The 18,659-nt window shown below is 40.5% G+C and overlaps 1 protein-coding gene across 2 annotated transcripts in view; it reads right to left on the bottom strand.

Moving 5' to 3' along the window:
• Positions 1 to 18,659, bottom strand: part of cntln (centlein, centrosomal protein) — a 175,889-nt gene that overhangs the window by 102,367 nt on the left and 54,863 nt on the right. For both annotated transcript variants that reach the window (XM_055158740.1, XM_055158741.1), the window contains exon 13: positions 8,274 to 8,387. In XM_055158740.1, coding sequence (XP_055014715.1) covers positions 8,274 to 8,387 — 114 coding nt within the window. The remainder of the gene's footprint in view (positions 1 to 8,273; positions 8,388 to 18,659) is intronic.

Here is an 18,659-nt window from a genome sequence, read left to right as displayed (position 1 = left end):
CACTACTGTAAAAATAAAAATAAATGCAGATGCTGATGGCTAAATTACTTTCATATTAAAGACTTTTTGAACAAACATACTGTAAATGTTTAATAATTTATCATATGGTGAAACTTTAAGGTCCCTTTTACATGTAATTACGCTGAATACAGAGTATTATGAGACGCAATTAGTGTAACTGCATGCACGTAATTACTTAAGGGAGCTTTTTTTCTCGCATAAATTAATTGACCAAATAATTAATGACATAAAAAAAAAAAAATCTCTTATGCAGAAAACATTCTATTTGTGTAAAAGTGTCCCTCCTCCTGCACAGCCCTGGATCTGGGGGCAAAAGACCCTCATTACTCCTAATACCTTTAAGCAAATGCAGATGAAACGTGTAGAAACGGATGAACACAAGGCAAAACTTTATTACACTTAATTAGAGTCAAAGTCGCGAGCCGTGGAGCCCCATGTCAATGATGGTCACTTTTCCCCCCAGTAATCGCCAGCTAATTTATGCTTTGATGTCATATACCGTGTTTATTTTGTTTACTGGGCCTAAATAATTCCTGCCTCATTTTAGCAACAGATCTTTAACAACAATTAAGTGGCGAGGACATGGAGTGCAGCAGACAGATGCATAATGAGCAGCAGAAAATGATCCCTGTGCGAGTGTTGTAAGCCCACCCGGCCCGTGGGTACATGCCAGCCATCCACCACCACTAATGGAAATCTTAATCAAAACTACACCTTGGTGTCAAATGTTCAGGGAGACAGTTTCCAATTAATCTAATGAAAGGTCTATTTTTAATCAGATTTCAGTGGGCTGTGAAACTGGTGTACAGAAGTGGAGGTTTAGCAAATATTAGACGTATGGGGCGTTCTTATTTCCATATTTTTGTGCACAGAAATGTATTAACCCTGTCCACCAGTACAAACATTAAATCATTCTATAGTCAGGGTTCTGTCTCGCTCTTTTTCACTGACAAAATTTCAAAACCTTCGTGATTTTTTTATGACCTAAAAGTGAATTTTCGGCAGCTACATGTGTACAATTGATCAGACTTTTAGGGTTAAATATGAAATGTTAACCCTTTCCTCTCACCTTATAGTTTGGGATTATAGTTTTTTAGCATTCAAAATACTGTCAGTGCATTTATTCTCTTTTAAAACAAAAGGCGCAGACGTTCAGAAATAATCATAATGGCCTAATGAGAACTTAACAGAACTTGAAAGAGATAATAAAATTCCATGACTTTTCCAAAAATTTACAAAATTCCATGACTTTTCAGGCCCCGAAAATTACACTTGCAATTTCCATGACTTTTCCAGGATTTCCATGACCGTGGGAACCCTGTACAGTACAAGGCAGTAAACATTTAGCCTTTCAGGTCTGTACATTCAGATTGACAATGGCTTCTCAATTAAAACTATACAACTTTGAAATCTTTGAAACCTCCTGGGCAAACGAGGGAAAACACAGATTATAGGACATGTGAAAGGTCCCATGTTATGCAAAAGTGACTCTTGTGAGCTTTAAGCCATGTTAGAATGCTGTTATCTTATCAAAAACAGACCTGGAGTTGTGTTTTGTTTCATTCACACGTCTGAGAAATCCTTTATTATTAGTCTGTCTACATCTCCAAAGCTCAAAATGCTCTGTTGCACCTTGTGATGTCATGAACCAGTAGTTTTCATGTTAACAGCTCCTTTTAACTTTAATTTATTTATTCTATTTATGCATTTAATTTATTCAAGACAGGGACATTGCACAATATACATTAACCTTAACAGGAGAGATGCATTGTGCCGGGTTGTAGCACCAGAGCAAATTTGGCAGCATGGTAGCTGAGTGGTTAGTACTCACGCCTCACAGCAAGAAAGTTCTGGGTTTGATCCCCAAATCACCTGGGCCTTTCTGTGTGTTTTGCATGTTCTCCCTGTGTCTGGGTGGGTTTCCTCCAGGCACTCCGGTTTCCTAGCCTGATTCATCAGCCGGTTTCAATTTGTGGAAACGTTCGCTAGACAGTAGGCGGGTACTGTTTTTATTCAACCAATCGCTGCTATTTGGTCGTGATGTATGTAATGTGCCAAATCCTGTAGGAAGAAGGGCAATAACGTCTTTCCCCTTGGTAAAATTCACCAAACATTCTTTTTGTTTCAGCTTTAAATCCTCGATCTCGAGAATCGTTCACAAAACAGAATATATGGCTTCGTCTACATCCATCTCGACCGTGTTGTTTACTGTTGTGCTGTACCACACAGCTCTTCACTGACTGGCTGGTGTGCCGTCTACAACTTCCATGGTTCTTGCAAACCGTCTAGTGTATTCTGATTCCTGACCTAGTCTCTGGAGAGAAATGACACTGAGTGGAGGCACTAGGTGGTGCCAGCCTGGGTATCAGTTTCCCCCATCAACCCAAAACATGCACTATAGGTTAAATCCTCGAAACAAGGTCCTGACCAGGCCTAGCATGGGTGCTCTATGTGGTGCCCGTCCTAAAAGGATGGGTGAAATACACAGGAGAATTTCCCTACTGTAGTCCCTGGTGCATGTGTTCTTTATGTTTTAGTTCAGTAGTGATCTGCAGTTCCATTTCGGAAATTATCCAAATGATTCTAGTGTAGATGTATGGAGTTTAAAAATACAGTGGAGCACTTCTTGTATTACCAAATGACATCACAGGGTGGAATGGAGTGTTCACTCAGCCTAAATATGCAGGGTTTGTGTGTTAAAACATGTGTGAACGAAACAAAACACAACTCCAGGTCTGTTTTTGATGAGGAAACAACACCGTAACATGGATCAGAAAAATGTGCCCTTAATAATGTAACAAAGCTCATTCATTTGTCCCCAGTCATTGCTTGGAAATGCCAATAGTGGTAACAGGTCTTATGTTGATAGTCGTCTCCTCTTTGGTAAGGATTCATCACTGCAAACATTACTGTGGGAAACAGTCATGTGAGCCCTGAGACACTGTTTTACAAGTGCTGTTTTAGGACGCAGTGATGGGGAACATCTGTGAACCACCTCTCAGACGATGTGCTTTTAAATAGACCCTGTGACTGGGTATTAAACACTTTACATGAGGCCTTTATTCGCTCCTAAATTCTTCTGCTGCCTGTTGTTAATTAGCCATTAGCGGATCATTGCTAACACTTATCTAGCATAACCTTCACAAGAACAATCATTAGAACGCGGTCATCGGAACAACAAGCTCTAAACGGCGGCCCCGGTGTTTCGCAGCAGTTATGTTGTTAAACTAGTTGTAGCTACAGGCCAATGGGCACTTTTCAATTAGCGGCGCTTTGTCTGAGGAGATGAGCCAAGACAGGGCTTCTGCTGAAGACAGGACACTGGCAGCGCTTCGTAAATGGAGCTTATCAGTGATGTAGTGGTTAAAAGAACACGTACTGTGCTTGAGCCTGCTACAATTTATAATCTACAACACCCATGGATTGTTTATGTTATAATTTGGACATTTTAAATCATAATATTAATCTTAAACGACTTAATAAAATAAACAAGTCCACTGTCTTCCCTTATTGTGTCATAGGTACAAACCCCCCTTCCTGACCTAGTGCCTCCGCCCAATTTCATTTCTCTCCAGCAACTAGGTCAGGAATCAAACTACACTAGACGGTTCCCAAAAAACCTGGAAGTGCGATTTCAGGCACCAGCCAGTCAGCAAAGAGCCAAATATTCTGTGTTGTCAACGATTCCTGAGATCGAGGATTTAAAGCCGAAATAAAGAGAATGTTTGGTGAATTTTATCAAGGGTAAAGACTTTATTGTCCTTCTTCCTGCGGGATTTGGGAAACGCTTAATATAAAAGTTAACCCCGTCAGCGGCGCTTTACATATGTCACGACCAAATAGCAGCGATGGGTTAAATGATAAAAAGTACACACCTACTATCGAGCGAACGAAATCTAATGCTGCGAGGTCAGACAGTTTGTACAAAGTGAAACGAAGTAAATCATCAGCCTTATGTTCTCATTTCTAGGGTGTTTTTTTCCCCCCAAAATTAGGAGCTATTTATTTATTTATTTATTTTGCGTGTATAACATAACAATAAAAAAACACACTAGTTAAAAAAGTAGGTGCTAGAAGAGGCGAAAAACCCAAAGGAGCTTATATTAAAGCCTCCACCTTATGAATACATAAAAAATTGAACATTATCGTTGTGTTTCCACATTTCCTTTATCATCAATTTGCATCAGATTTTATACCCATTTCACCCAATTTAGTAGTCAATTACACCCAACCTATTCTCCAAAAGCAGTTGACTACAGATGTAAAGTAGAGGTCATGGTGCGAAGGACTCTAGCTTGAAATGACTCTGAATCATCTCTTTAAAAATGCGGGATAAAAATTAAAATGACTTGACTCAGAGTTTCATTTTGAGAAAAATCTTAGAAATGAGGGAACATAGGGCTGACCCCGTAAAACTGTGTTCATTAATACTGAATACTTATACTATAATGTCAGGGCATGTTCCTTATTTGGACATTAGATTTTCACCCCATGGTAATTCCCTCTGCAAGCAGTAGAGGGAGCCCTACACTAAAGTAGCACCCAAGCTTTAAAATAATGTGTGGTACTTTACAAAGCCATTCTTTTTTAAGTTCTAAAACTAAGCAAAGGAACTCAAGAGCCTTTTTAATACAATAATGAGTAATATGGGTCCCTTAGAAAGAGGTAATGCTTCAAAAATTACTAAAACAAAAACAAAAACAAAACTCAACTCTCAACAAGTCAAAATAACAGCTAAATGAAATGTATTGGGAAAAAAACATTTTTAAAAATCTCTTAAAGGAGGGATGTAACGATATCCAAATCTCTCGGTACGATATTATCACGATATGCATCTCACGATATTTATTGCGATATTTTGGATTAGCAAATATAATTCTAAACAGGATACTCTTTTGCTTTTAAAATACTTTGACAAGAGTTTGGTGCAAAGTATTACTGTCAGAATCCCAAGAATTCGAGTAAAAACCATATTCCTTCATGTTGTCTGCGCTGAAATGAATCATGGGATATGTAGTTTTTTAAGTTTATTAGCTCTTCCTACTAAAGAACAATGCATTTAAGCAAAGGAACTTATAATTTGATATATTGTAAAAACACTCGATATTATTGTGAGACTTTTGACGATACGATATCTCGATATTTCAGTTATTGTTACATCTCCCTGTTCATAATGACTCGGTACAATCAAGTGTGAAAATACAGAACAAATATTCCAAAAAAAAAAGAGACAAAATCAGAAACTTTAAAGTGTCTGATTTTGATAGAATAGATAAAAGAGTTCACCATTCTGTATTCCTCTTGCCTCTCTGAACAGGCACACTACCACAAGCCAGCGGAATAGAGATGGGCACTGGGCAGATACCTGAAACTGACACTTTTTCAGAAGTTTAAAGAACCCATCCGGAGTTTACTTTGCTTTATCCATCTGCGTAAGGAGCGGGCCTCTGGAGACGAGGAGAGAGGAGCTGAGGTGGAGCTGGTCAGGGGCACATGAAGGGGATTACAGAGCAAACCCCAGCGGACCTCCCCACTCACACGGCCAGGTAAGAGGCCGGCGAGCTCTGCCCCCGACCCGCACCCTCCTCGCGGGTCACTTCCAAGGACCCTTCGCGTTCGGAACAGCCCGCCCCCCCCCCCCCACGCCCGCCCCCCAGACGCCGTGGTCCTGCGGCGCTGCTCCGAGTCTCGGCCCGGACCAGCCAGCAATCCGGACAGACATCCCTTAACAGGCAGCAACGGCGGGACTGCGGCTGCTGGCTTGTAATTAGCTCGGACAGCTCAGGCTTGGAGAGAGGCAGCCGGGCTATATCATAATGAGCTCAGCTGGGATTAGGAGGACAGGGCAGGGGGGTGAGAGCAGAGGGGGGAACGCAGGAGAGAGGGGGCGGAGGGGGAGGCGGTGGCAAGGAGCAGGATTCTGGCCAAGTGAAAGCGCCGCAAAGGGCCAGAGGCGGGCAGCTGGGAAGACGAAAAGGAGGAGGGAGAAGAGAAGAGGGGTATGGGACGGAGGAGGAGGAAAGAGGTGAGGAGAGGTGAACGCGAGGGGAAATGGGAGAGAGGAGGACTATGGCTTTAGGACAGGCTTTGTGGGCGGATCGCAGAGGGTCAGTGCGCAGTACGGTTACACGGGATACCTCCAGATCAAAGACGATGTTGGACACGACTTGGACAACTTGGGAACTTCAGCCCAAATCTGAACCACACCTTTCACTTAAGAGAAGCTACGTGGTTTTGTAAAGGGTTAGTGATAGTCGACTTAGCAAGTGTAATATGGTGGACTGGTTACAGTGTGATGGACAACTAGTAGTTTGAAAAGAAAATAGCTTTTTCTGATCTATGTTTTTAATGTTGTTTCCTCATCAAAAACAGACCTGGAGTTGTTTTGTTTCATTCACACATGTTCAACACTACTTTGATTCATCAGCCGGTTTCACTTTGTAGAAACCGTCTGAGGATTCGTTTGCTCGATGGCAGCCGGGTACTTTTTTATTTAAAAAATCGCTGCTATTAGGTTGCGATGTATATAATGCGCCGCTAATGGGGCTAACTGATATATTACCGTATTTTCCGGGCTATTGGGCGCGCTCTTAAGCCTCCAACCCCACCAAAAAACTACCCGCAATCCAGAGCACCCTATACACGAATCCACTCAGGTGTCCCAGCACGACTTCAGTAAACTACAAAGCCACACCACCCGCAGTGCACGCAAACACACACGGAGCAGACAGCAATCTTACAGAGAAAAACACCCGCAGCCACACTCTTCACTCCACGCGGACGAGGAACGGAACGGAGGAATGAACCAAAAAAGCGAGTGCAATGTGCCACTTCTAGACACAACTGAACAACTGAGTCACTGCGAACACGGCGACAATCCAGCGGTCCCAGACAGCACCCTCCCTACACGCCACAACTGAACAAAGCCCAGAGTCACCGTGAACGGCACAAACAAAGTCTGACTGACCCATCCAACTGTTGTGTTTTGTTTAAAGTCCGGTGCGGTTTATTTGTGAAAAAAGTTTGAAAATAGACCATTTAATGACAGTGCACCTTATAATTCAGAGCTCCTAATAGCCCGGAAAATACGGAAAGCTTTTCCCCAAATCCCGTAGGAAGAAGGACAATAACGTCTTTCCCCTTGATAAAATTCACCAAACATTCTCTTTGTTCCGGCTTTAAATCCTCAATCTCGGGAATTGTTGCCAACACAGAAAGTTTGACTCTTCGTTAATTGGTTGATGCCCGAACTCGCACTTCCGGGGTTTTTGCGAGCCGTCTACTGAATTCCGACTCCTGACTTAATATGAATGGACACAGTAGATGGCACCAGCCTGGCTAAAACTACATAAAAACCCAGCATATTTAGTTCTTCTCTCAAACCGAAAACAATTAATCTGTGATCCGTGTAGGATTCCGCAGCGTTGTGCAGTCATTTTGGTACAAATGAATTAAAAAACGTGATGTAATGTACAGCTATCCATCGGAGGTGCCAACAACTGCACAGCTCTTTCTTGTGATGACGTACACGATGACGTCAGCTCCCGTTGGGCACCGCAGTTTTCTAACAAGGAAAATCAGCGGATTTGTTTCTTTAATTAAGTCGTTTTTCGATGAATATTGCGACTTAAAATGTGCAAATTATAACAATGATCCACTGTTGTCATAGATTAAAACTATGTAGCAGACACAAGCACAATAGGTCTTCTTTAAAAGTAACTATAACCTTAAGAATCAAACGTTTTTAGATTCAATCCGCTTGTCTTATTTATTATACATGTTTTTCTGAGTCCAAATTAACTGCTTTTATAATATTAAGCTTTCAAATGGTGTGTTACTGGAAATAATTGTGACATTTGGCATGTTTCTATATAATATTTTGGATATGGATGTGACTTTAGACTCAGACTCCTCTCCCACAAAGACCCAGCCAGTAATTTTCATAATGCCATATTACTGCCCGCACTTTAATGTGTGAATTTCTGGGCGGCCAATTTTACAAATGAGCACAGTTTCTAATGATCCTGCTTTGGCTCCTGCTGGCTGGTAATGATGTGGAGGGCTAGGTGAACGCTGTGAAGTTGGGAAGGGCACACTCTCAAATCTTAACACCCACAAACAAGAAGGGACAGTGGGAGAGCCAGTGTGCGTGTGCGTGTATGTGTGTGTGTGTGTGTGTGAGCAAATTAATGAGATAAAAGTTGAGATTCAAGTGTCCACTTTTCATGTGTGAGTGCAGAGACGAGACTTACTTCTCCAGAGAGAGTTTCCTGGTGAGGTTTTTCAGATAAGCCAGTTCATTCCACACCGCATCGCTGTCCTCCTGTCTCAGCTGCCACGGCTCTGCACGCTGGATCTTTCTGCCACTAGGTACGAAGACAAGATTTTGAAAAGCAACAATTAACATATATTAAGGAAAGAAAATATACATAAAACTCACTAGAAAATTAAGAAATGTCTTTAACAGTATCACCACAGTTTAACAGTTTAAAAAAGCTGTGTTCATTTTTACTCACAAGTACAATTTTGATATTCACTTTTACTTATGTAGATGTTTTTGATATGATAATTTTATTTATGTAATGTATGTTTTGCCCCTGTACTTTTCCTTAAAGGTGCACTGCGAAACTTTTCTCCCTGCTTGTCTCCATGGAGATGTTATTGCTTTGCCTGGAATATTCCAACATTAAACTTATCTATCTAGCACAGGGGTCTCCAAACGTTTTTCCTCCAGTGAGCTACTTTTACAAAACAAAAATGCCAGAGAGCTGCCTATTTTAGCAGCCGCAAAGAAATTGAGTAACGTATTTTTTGGGATTTAAGTTGCTCCGGAGAATAAGTCGCACCAGCCAAAAAATGCATAATGATGAGTAAAATATGATTTTCTTTTTGGGGGCATTTGTGTTCAGTCTTCTCAGTCGCCTTAATAAGTTTAAGTTTTAAATATTTTCAGTGGTACAGAAGTAATGGTGCAATCGACTGACATGATACAGACAGGACAGAGGCTCTTTCTGCAGGAGACATGCGCAGTAGAGTGAAGTGACAGTGACACAGGAGTAATAGGAGTAACAAATACTGACACACAAGTCTAGAGTGCCCTCTCGCGGAAAAATGTAATACATAAGTCACAGTGAAGTATAATTCGCAGGACCACACAAACCATGAAAAAAAGTGTGACTTATAGTCCGAAAAATACGGTGTATATAAAAGCCTCGGCAAGCTTTAGACGTAGAACAATCAGATGCCTATAAAACATAAACCATTATCCTTTTATCAGTGCATAAAGTTAGGCATGAAAATAATACATTTACAATAGTAATTAATCAAATTTTACTTCAGCATTTTACTTCAGCACAATATGCAGAATTCAAATTCGCTGGGCAAGTTACTCTGAAGCGGGTAGAGAGCGGGTAGCTCATGAGCTACAGGTTGGAGACCTCTGATCTAGCATTTATTCATTACTAGGGGCGTAATGATATCCAAGTCTCACGATATGATATCGTCACAGTATGAATGTCACGATACGATATTTATTGCGATATTGTGGGAAAGCTCACAACATGGTGGAGAGGCTCACGATTAGGGATGTAACAATATCCAAATCTCTAGGTACGATATTTACACAATATACATCTCACAGTATATTTATCAGTGATATTTTGTGGAGTCTAATATGCTCCTTTTTCCTCTTAAAAGGCCTTGACAAGACTTAAACCAAACTAAAACTTAAAAGTGCTTAGAGCTGTTATTTCTTCTTGTAGTCTGCACTGAAATGGAGCAAAGGATCATGGTCTATGTAGTCCCCTCAGTCTTTTTTTTTTAGCTTGTGCTGCACCATAACTCTTAATTTAAGCAAAGAGACTTGTAATTTGATATATTGTGATGGCCCACGACATTATTGTGAGAACTTTGATGATACGATATCACGATATTTCGGTTTTTGTTACATCCCTATTCATTACTGGTGTTTCTATTGCTCAAAATTAGAATAATTTGATCTGTGAATAGGTGCGACTCTCCACAGATCTGAACTGTAATGTATCATATTGCTGGTACCTGCTTGTCTCCTTTGTGATAGACAAGTTTAATCTATACTGTGGACCTATCTAGACAAAGCAGTAACACTTCCATGGAGCCAACTAGAATTATTACGCAAGCACCTTTAACAAAAGTTGAGTACTTTCTCTACCACTGCCCGTTAGTAAATTTGAATCAGTAATTTACCCAAGTTCCTGGCTGCTGGGTGTAATGAGAAAAGGCTGACTAATGCCAATATAAATGTGATACGAGGAAACAATTCAACAATAAAATCAACACGAAGTCACCATCAAACGGATTGTAGCGTTTTCTATTGCTATAAATACTCTAGTCTCAGCGCTGCCCCTTATGCACACCTATATTAACAAGGGACCAGGGTGGTACTGTATGTTACCTTGCTGCCTCATGCAGATTCACATGGGGTAACAAGGCCCCTTAGTTCCCCTCTGTTTTTGTTATTCAGCCATCTTTAGCAGTATTCAAATGAGCAGCCTTGACTTTGACATTTCAGTGGCAAATCATGTACACACGCACGCATGTTTTCTAAAGCCCTGGGCACTGCTCATGTGGCAGGGCAGTGCAGCACTCCCAGAGCACCATGCAAATGTAAATAATGGCAAAAACACACTTGCAAACGAGGTCATTCAAATGTCTACACCTCACTTATGAATACTTAATGACAATTTGTGCTGTGGCCAGACTCTCCCTTGAAGTCCAGCGCCGACTACCCCCCTCTACATATACGGTCCCCACTATGCCCAGCGGCGTACCTGACCAGCCACAACCACACGCTTTGACTTAACAAAACTTAACAAAGATGACTGGACCTGGGGCTCTATCGTGTCTCCCTGATTTCAGAAGACATGACTGACAGGCGGATTAACCAAAACAAAAATAAAAATGCCAGTTTACAGGTAAAAAGGAGGAAAAAAACAACATAAAGGACTGAGAAACAGCGTGGATTTTTACAGAATCAACAATCAAAGCACCAAACTATTACATAATTCAGATTAAAGAATTTATATATTTTGTTCTGAATGTCACAAGAGTTTTGGAGAGGAGATGTCTTTCTCATTTGAGCAACACATGCTACAAATTAGTGGCAGTGTTTGGACCGAGTTTGGATTTTCACGCTCTGTAGTCCAGTTCCAGACCCTTCTGGATTCAAACAGAATGTACAAGGGACTGGCTGGTCAGGAAATTCAAGTCCAGCTCTGACTATTTCCTCTTCACATATGGTCCCCACTACTGATACATTGCAGTGACATTATGCAGGGGGTGTTCTACATGTATCTCTATGGTGGAATGTTACGATAGAGACAAAATGCGCACACTGTTTTAAAGACAGTCTGCAAAACCCAAGAAAAATACAAAATGGATTTAAACTACATATTTTCAAGAGTTTGTGATTAATGGAAGTGTTCATGGTCCTGTTAAGGTGTTTGATTTTCAAGAGGGTGAATTTTTTTTCAAATTTTAGGTGTGAAATACAAATCTCTGGCTGCGATTTGCTTCTTCCCGAGTTTAGGGAGGCATGACCCAACTTTGTGTGTGATTATGAAGCCGCTGCTCCTCGTGTGTGGTGTCATTGTCAGACCATAACCACCAAACATCAGCAGCGCTAAGGTAACAGCCGATAAAACAGAGCATCGGGCAGACGAAGTGACGACACAGAGGTACAAGATACAAACTCGGGATAAAGCGAAAATGATGAGAAGTAGGGATGTAACGATATCCAAATCTCATGGTACTATATTTATTACGATATTTTGTGGAGGCTTACGAAGTTGTAAAGATGCTACTTTTTCCTCTTAAAATGCCTTGACAAGACTTAATCCAAAGAACTAAGATTTAAAAGTGCTTAGAACTGTTATTTCTTCATGCAGTAGGCATCAAAACTGAGCAAAGGATCATGGTCAATGTAGTTCCCTCTGCTTTTTTAGCTGCACCATAACAATGAATTTGAGCAAAGACACTTGTGATTCGATATATTGTGATGGTCCACGATATTATTGAGAAACTTTTGACAATATGATATAATGATATTTTGGTTATTTTTTGGTTAATGCTGTATGAATGAATGCTGAATAATGCTCTGTAAAGCGTCTTTGGGGACAGAAAATGTCTGTGAAAGAGCTATATAAATAAAGACTTACTTATTTACTTACTTATTGCTACATCCCTAATGAGAAGACTTTATTACTCACCTCTCGTAAAGTGTTAAATTTAAAGTGCAGCATCTCATCCACATTATCCATAGAAATTGTCCTCCGCAAATAATGACATTCAGTCCACAAAACCGCGCTATTAGTCCAGTTTGAGGCGTTATTTAAAAGTAAAAAGGCCAGAGTAGTTCCTCACATGTGTCTGTTTACATCCACACTGCGCACGGATCAAGGTGAAGCTGCCGATTAGTGATAGTGACTCTACTTCTAGTGTACTTTATCGCCAATCTTTCATGCTTTAAAAATTATGTATCTGAAGTTTTGCACCACATTTCACAAATAATAACTCAGTTTTGACTCTGAACACTTCAGAATCTCAAAGCGAGTGGTTTTAATATAGACAGGAAACAGCAGACACAATCACGCTCAAAACTTTATAACTTGTGGTCCGATGAGGTTCATTTGGTCTTCCGATAATTTATGTTATTAGCTTCTTTTTTCAGACCAAAGGTTTGTTTTCATGCCTGACAGTTTCGACTGCTCACTAGCGGTCTTCCTCAGAGTCACGTGATGTTGCTGTGACGTGTCGGTCAGCTGATTTATACAGGTTTTGGCGCTGTCTTCCTACCGGTGGGTTTTTTTTACTCTCACACACCTGGGATACTGTTCAGAGGAAGTCGGACTGCAGATGGCGCTGTCGTCCTGCTCCGACCGGTAGGAAGACAGCGAAAAAACCTGTATAAATCAGCTGACCGGACACGTCACAGCAATATCCCGTGACCACTCTGAGATAGACCGTAGTTAGCAGTCGAAACTGTCAGGTATGAAAACAAACCTTTGGTCTGAAAAAAGAACCTAATAACATAAATTATCAGAAGACCAAATGAACCTCATCGGACCACAAGTTATAAAGTTGTGAGCGGTATGAAAACAAACCTTTGGTCTGAAAAAAGAACCTAATAACATAATTTATAACTTGTGATCTGCCGACATATCCCACTGCAGTCTTTGCGATCGGAGATTTTAAGTCTCAAAAGATTCTCCTTGTGTCTGTGGTGTCCGCTTTTGTCGCACGTTTAAAAATCGTTCAAGTCCGAAAAATCCTGTATTGTGTGTCGGCCTTAAGTCAGCTCTTTCAGGTCAGATTGTGTTAAAACAAAAGATCAGATTAAACTCTAATTGATCTTCTGACAGAGTAGTGCTTTTAGTTAGCGTCACACCACCTGGGAATGCGGATGACATCAGCCACGAAGTATCAATACCCAGCGGCATCCCATCTCACAGCCATCCATCAGTCACATTCAATTCCAATTAGTCTTTCATTTGCCAAATAAAGCTGCTCTAAGTGAGGATTCTAGATTGAAAAAGTAGCAGATAGAAGCACAACACAATTTTTCACAGAGGATAGTTTCTCATTTTCGCCAAATCAATGAGAAACGATGTAGTGATGGATTGTCAGGGTCACAGCGGAGGACTCTTTCACATGGTCATTATTGGCTTTGTGGATGCCAACATGCTATGCTAATACTAGTTAAACCGTGCTGCTTGGGAGATGGAAGCTACTAAAGAACAGCAAATGTTTTCGTTTAATACAGCTAAGGCCCCCGTGAGCAATCTGAAATCCCCTCAGCTGCTTTGCCGTTTATTTGCAGTGTATGTGCGTGGATGTGCGGCCTTAGTGAAGCGACTTTTTTAGTTATTTAAAGGTTCTATATTACGCTAAACTGACTCGTGTGAGCTTTAGGCCATGTTATAATGTCGTTATCTCATCAAAAACATACTCAGAGATGTTAGTGCAGCATTAATAACCTTGTATAACTCGATAATTGCACCATATCGGATGTGCTGTGTAGAAATTTGGGGGTCAACATGTAAAACTTATCTAAACTTACCCGTTATTTATTTTACAGAAAAGGGCCTTGAGAATTATCACCGACAGTCATTGTAAAGAGCCATCCAACCTATTTTTTGTTCAACTTAAAGTGCTGAAAATGCAGGATAATGTTGATTTAAGTATCCTCAAAGTCATATATAAAGCAAAGTACAATGTATTACCTGTAAATATCCAAAGATAGTTTGAGAGGAGAACAAGCCACAACAATTTAAAAGGAACGGACATGTTTATAAAACCCAGATTCAGAACCAAGGTTAAGCAGCGAAGCATCGTCGTGAAGGGAGTTAAATTTATGGAATAGTCTTGACAAAGATATAAAAGAATCAAGTACAATGATGGCATTGTATGAAAAAGAAAGTTGTTGTGCATAATAGTGAAGATTTCTGTTTGCAATTGATTAATACTTGTGCCTGAACTGAAATGTACTGATTTGAAATGTTTTAAAGTAACTATCAGTGTTGATGTTTTGTCTTGAAAAGGAAAAATGGGCAGAGAACATAAGATTAAGACTCTTCTTTCTGGTCCTTTTCAATAATTTCTTGTATGTTTAATGTTGTGACACTGTTGACGTCTTTTTATACTTTACACTGTTTGAGTAACCCTGTATTATTAGTCGGCCTGCAACCCTAAAGCTCAAAATGCTCTGTTCCACCCATAGACCCTATATATGTATAGAGTCCGCCAGCCACCACGTTGACTTACATTGGAATCTTGACGCTCTCCTTTCTGTACCTGCCAGAGGTGGGACCCAGTTGTCGTTTTGCAAGTCTCAAATCTTTGACCTCAAGTCTGAAGCAAGTCCCAAGTCAAAGACAGGCAAGTTCAAGTCCAGTCTCGAGTCACTGGCCCATAAGTCCAAGTCAAGTCCAAGTCGTCTGCTTTGAGCTTCAAGTAATTTCAAGTCTTTAAAGTACCAAATATAGCTAGATTTTTGCAGTTTATATGAGTTTTAAATTAAACTGTACTTAAAACATCTGAAGTATTTATATAAGAGTTGTAGACATAATTTTTTCCTTTTTAAATGTCTTGTCAAGAGTGTGAATTATAACCGTCAAAAAGAGTTATAATGTAAGAGTGCTTAATAACAGTTAATTCGTTAACTAGTCTAAGCATCAAGTCGTCTCAAGTCACAGGGTTCAATTCCGAGTCAAGTCCCAAGTCATTGACCTTCAAGTCCAAGTTGAGTCCCAAGTCTTGTCTGTTTTATCAAGTCAAATCTCAAGTCCTAAAAATAGTGACTCAAGTCTGACTCAAGTCCAAGTCACAACTTGCAAGTCCTCATCTCTGGTACCTGCTGCTGTGTGCCTCGCCATTTTGGTCTTAAAATGTTTGTATTAACCTGCTCTAAATGATTCAGAATTTTTCATTTCGTGATTTTGTCCCTAAATCAAGATATGAACATCAATAATCGACCAATCAGATGCCTTCATTCCCGGAGGTCGCTCCCTCTAACGGGGCTAACTGGTATATGGTAAGCTTTCCCCAAATCCTGTAGGAAAAAGGACAATAACGTCTTTTCTCCTTGATAAAATTCACCAAACATTCTCTTTGTTCTGGCTTTAAATCCTCGATCTCGGGAATTGTTGCCAACACGGAATGTATGGCTCTTCGCTGATTAGCTGGTGCCTGAACTTGCACTTCTGGGGTTTTTTTGGAACCGTCTAGTGCAGGGGTGTCAAACTCATTTTGGTCCGGGGGCCGTATCCAACCTACTTTGATCCTAAAGGGGCCGGATCAGAAAACTCATGACATATAAACCCCAAAAACAGCAATAAGTTCAAATATTTGTGCAGAGAAACACAACTCTATTACAGAAATCTTTCTTTTACACTCTTTCTTTTACAAAATATTATAATATTATGAGAAAAAATGCTATTTCAACACTATGTTTTAACATGAACTTGTATGTAAATAGGAATAAGTCAAATTTTGTTGTAAAATCCTGCACTCGGCTCCACTTTTCTATTTTTGACATTTTTCTGAAGAGGGTGTCACGGTCAACAGTCAAAACGATCGTCTTTAAGAGCGTTTGGAAAGAGACAAGTCTTCATTTGTGCTGCTCTGGTGGGAGGGGCCACGTACAGAGACGCTGGAGACGCTGCTCTGCTAAGCTGAACAGAAAATTACCAATATTTTAATAGAAAATATGATTAAAATATTTTAGTAGAAAATCAGCCGAGGGCCAGATTAAAGGTCTTGGAGGGCCGGATCCGGCCCCCGGGCCTTATGTTTGACACCTGTGGTCTAGTGTATTCCGATTCCTGACCTACTCGCTGGAGAGAAATGAAATGGAGCGGAGGCACTAGGTGGCGCCAGCCTGGCTAGAAACAGAGTGCTTTCCGTCTGAAGAACTCAGGATATAAATATGCAGGATTTGTGTGTTAAATATATGAAAAGGTATGTTTATGGAGAGGCAACCACGCTCACAGTCTGAATGAATGTTTTTGTAGGTATTTTTGAGCTATAAAACCACCTGTAATTTAATAAATGTAAGGCAGAGGTGGTGATGGTGATGGTCCCCCAACCAAAAAGTTACACAGTGCAGCTTTAAGATGCGTTGCTTGAAAAAATCTCTGGTTAAACGTATGAACTGCTTAGAGCGAGAGGTGCGAGGCGTGTGATTAAGTCATGGTAAAGCTTTAATTTGTGTTCAACAGCTTTTAGGCCCACTGTAAACAGTCTTGAGAGAGAGATCGTCTTCAGGCCTCAGTGCGCTCCTCCCTGTGGTCTCCTGGTTTCCATTATTAAGCAGAAGGAAATACAGAGAACTTTTCCACACCGCTGCGGCTAATTGCTCTGATTCAAGGGGAATGTGTTTATGTGCGCAACTTTGATCAGAGAACGTATGCCTTAATAGCCTTTAATTTTATTTGCTCACCCCCATCATCCCCAGTCTGATTAAAAAACTTTCTCCCTTCTCTAATATAAATATGAAGTTGCCTTTCCCCCCCCTCTCCTTCAACCATTTTGGGAGAATAAGGCGGTAATGGTGAATGGCAGATTGTTTTCACTTGGGCAGGCTGCTCCCGAGCCTCGACATGTTGATTAGCTAATGAAATATTCAGATGTGTGGTGGTTGGTTAGTTTTCGGCTCGTGGGCGGGCCACAAGGTTGGAGTCATTCAGAACATAACTAAGCAAAAATCTACGCTCAGCTCACATCAGGAAAAGAACATTTGGACCATAAATTATATTTTTAAAGAATTCTACGGTATGAAACTGTAAATGTGCCGGTCAAAGGCTCTGATAGAAAAAGGTTATAAGAGTCAATAAAAGGACAATGCTGTACCTATTAGGGCCTGACCACTGTGGATTTATATTGATATAGGGGGATACAGAGGGGATATTTGTGGGAACTGATAGTTAGGGTTGGCGTGGTATCCAAATTTTGATACCGTTAAACCTTCTAAGAATTTCACTGGGGTATATAGTATTACCATATTACCAAAATGTCTTAGTACGATTTTGGTAAACTTATAATCTCTGAATAGTTTCACATGAACCATCTCCAATGCGATAGAAGCACAGAACAGACTCACAATCAGCAGAACATCCCTCTGTTGCAGAAAGAACACATATAATCCACTGAGTCATGTCCTTTAGTCCGACAGAAGCTGACCGCGCACAAGGACAGCGTTGTTTTTATCAGTGCTTTATAGTTCATGCAAATGAGCCATGTGGTTTTAAGTTTCATTTCTGTAAAACGCAAACAAATGTGCACCTGAAGCCAAAATGTTGCCAAATTGCAGAAGTACTAGTATTTTATTAATTTTTTTGGGACCAACTTGCTTGCAGTCGGACTTGCCATCTTGTCTTGGTCTCCCTGTCTCCCTTACGAGCGTCACATGACAATGGAACGAAACTAATCAAACGTCATCTCCCCACGCAGTTAAAAGAAACATTAAAGATACTATTAGTTTTAAATCGTGATAGCATTAAACTGAAAATACAACCACACATTCATTTGTACTGCGCAAACAAATTTAGGCATCAATAAATTATCATATAATATTAGGTCCTTATGCGGTGCAGATTTTTTTAATGATGGTAATGAAACTAATACTGTTACTGTTGCTACTTTTTGATACAGCGGGATACCGTAATACCGAATTACCGCCCAACCCTACTGATAGCCGATATAACATCTGATATATTTAGGGGTGTAAAAATTCACTGTAAATCTGATTGTAAGAGCACACAAATACCACTTCTTTTTTTTTTTTTATTTTTTTTTTTAATGAATGCATCTTGACTAACCCAGAACTAAACCTGGGTAGACCTATGGCTGATTCCTTGTCTGGTCTATGGTCTTGTAGTCTCCTCACTTCTTCCCCTCCCGAGTCATTTTTTCTTTGTGGTTCACCTCCTGAGTCTAGCAGCACCGAGGAACGTCCAAAAGAACTCGCCTGGGCACTGGACTCATTTAAATGTGCCAGAGTGCCGTACCACCTCTGCGGGTTTCTGTCCAGAGCATCACTAAAGACGGCTTTTCGGGTTTCTATAGTTGTTCTTTCCATCTCGGGTCTCAAACTCATCGCACAG

This window comes from Boleophthalmus pectinirostris, unplaced genomic scaffold, assembly GCF_026225935.1.
Source record: "Boleophthalmus pectinirostris isolate CB_2022bp ecotype Guang Dong unplaced genomic scaffold, ASM2622593v1 HiC_scaffold_22, whole genome shotgun sequence".
Taxonomy (NCBI): domain Eukaryota; kingdom Metazoa; phylum Chordata; class Actinopteri; order Gobiiformes; family Gobiidae; genus Boleophthalmus; species Boleophthalmus pectinirostris.
The sequence above is the reverse complement of the archived record's forward strand: the minus strand, read 5'-3'. Positions and strand labels throughout refer to the sequence as shown.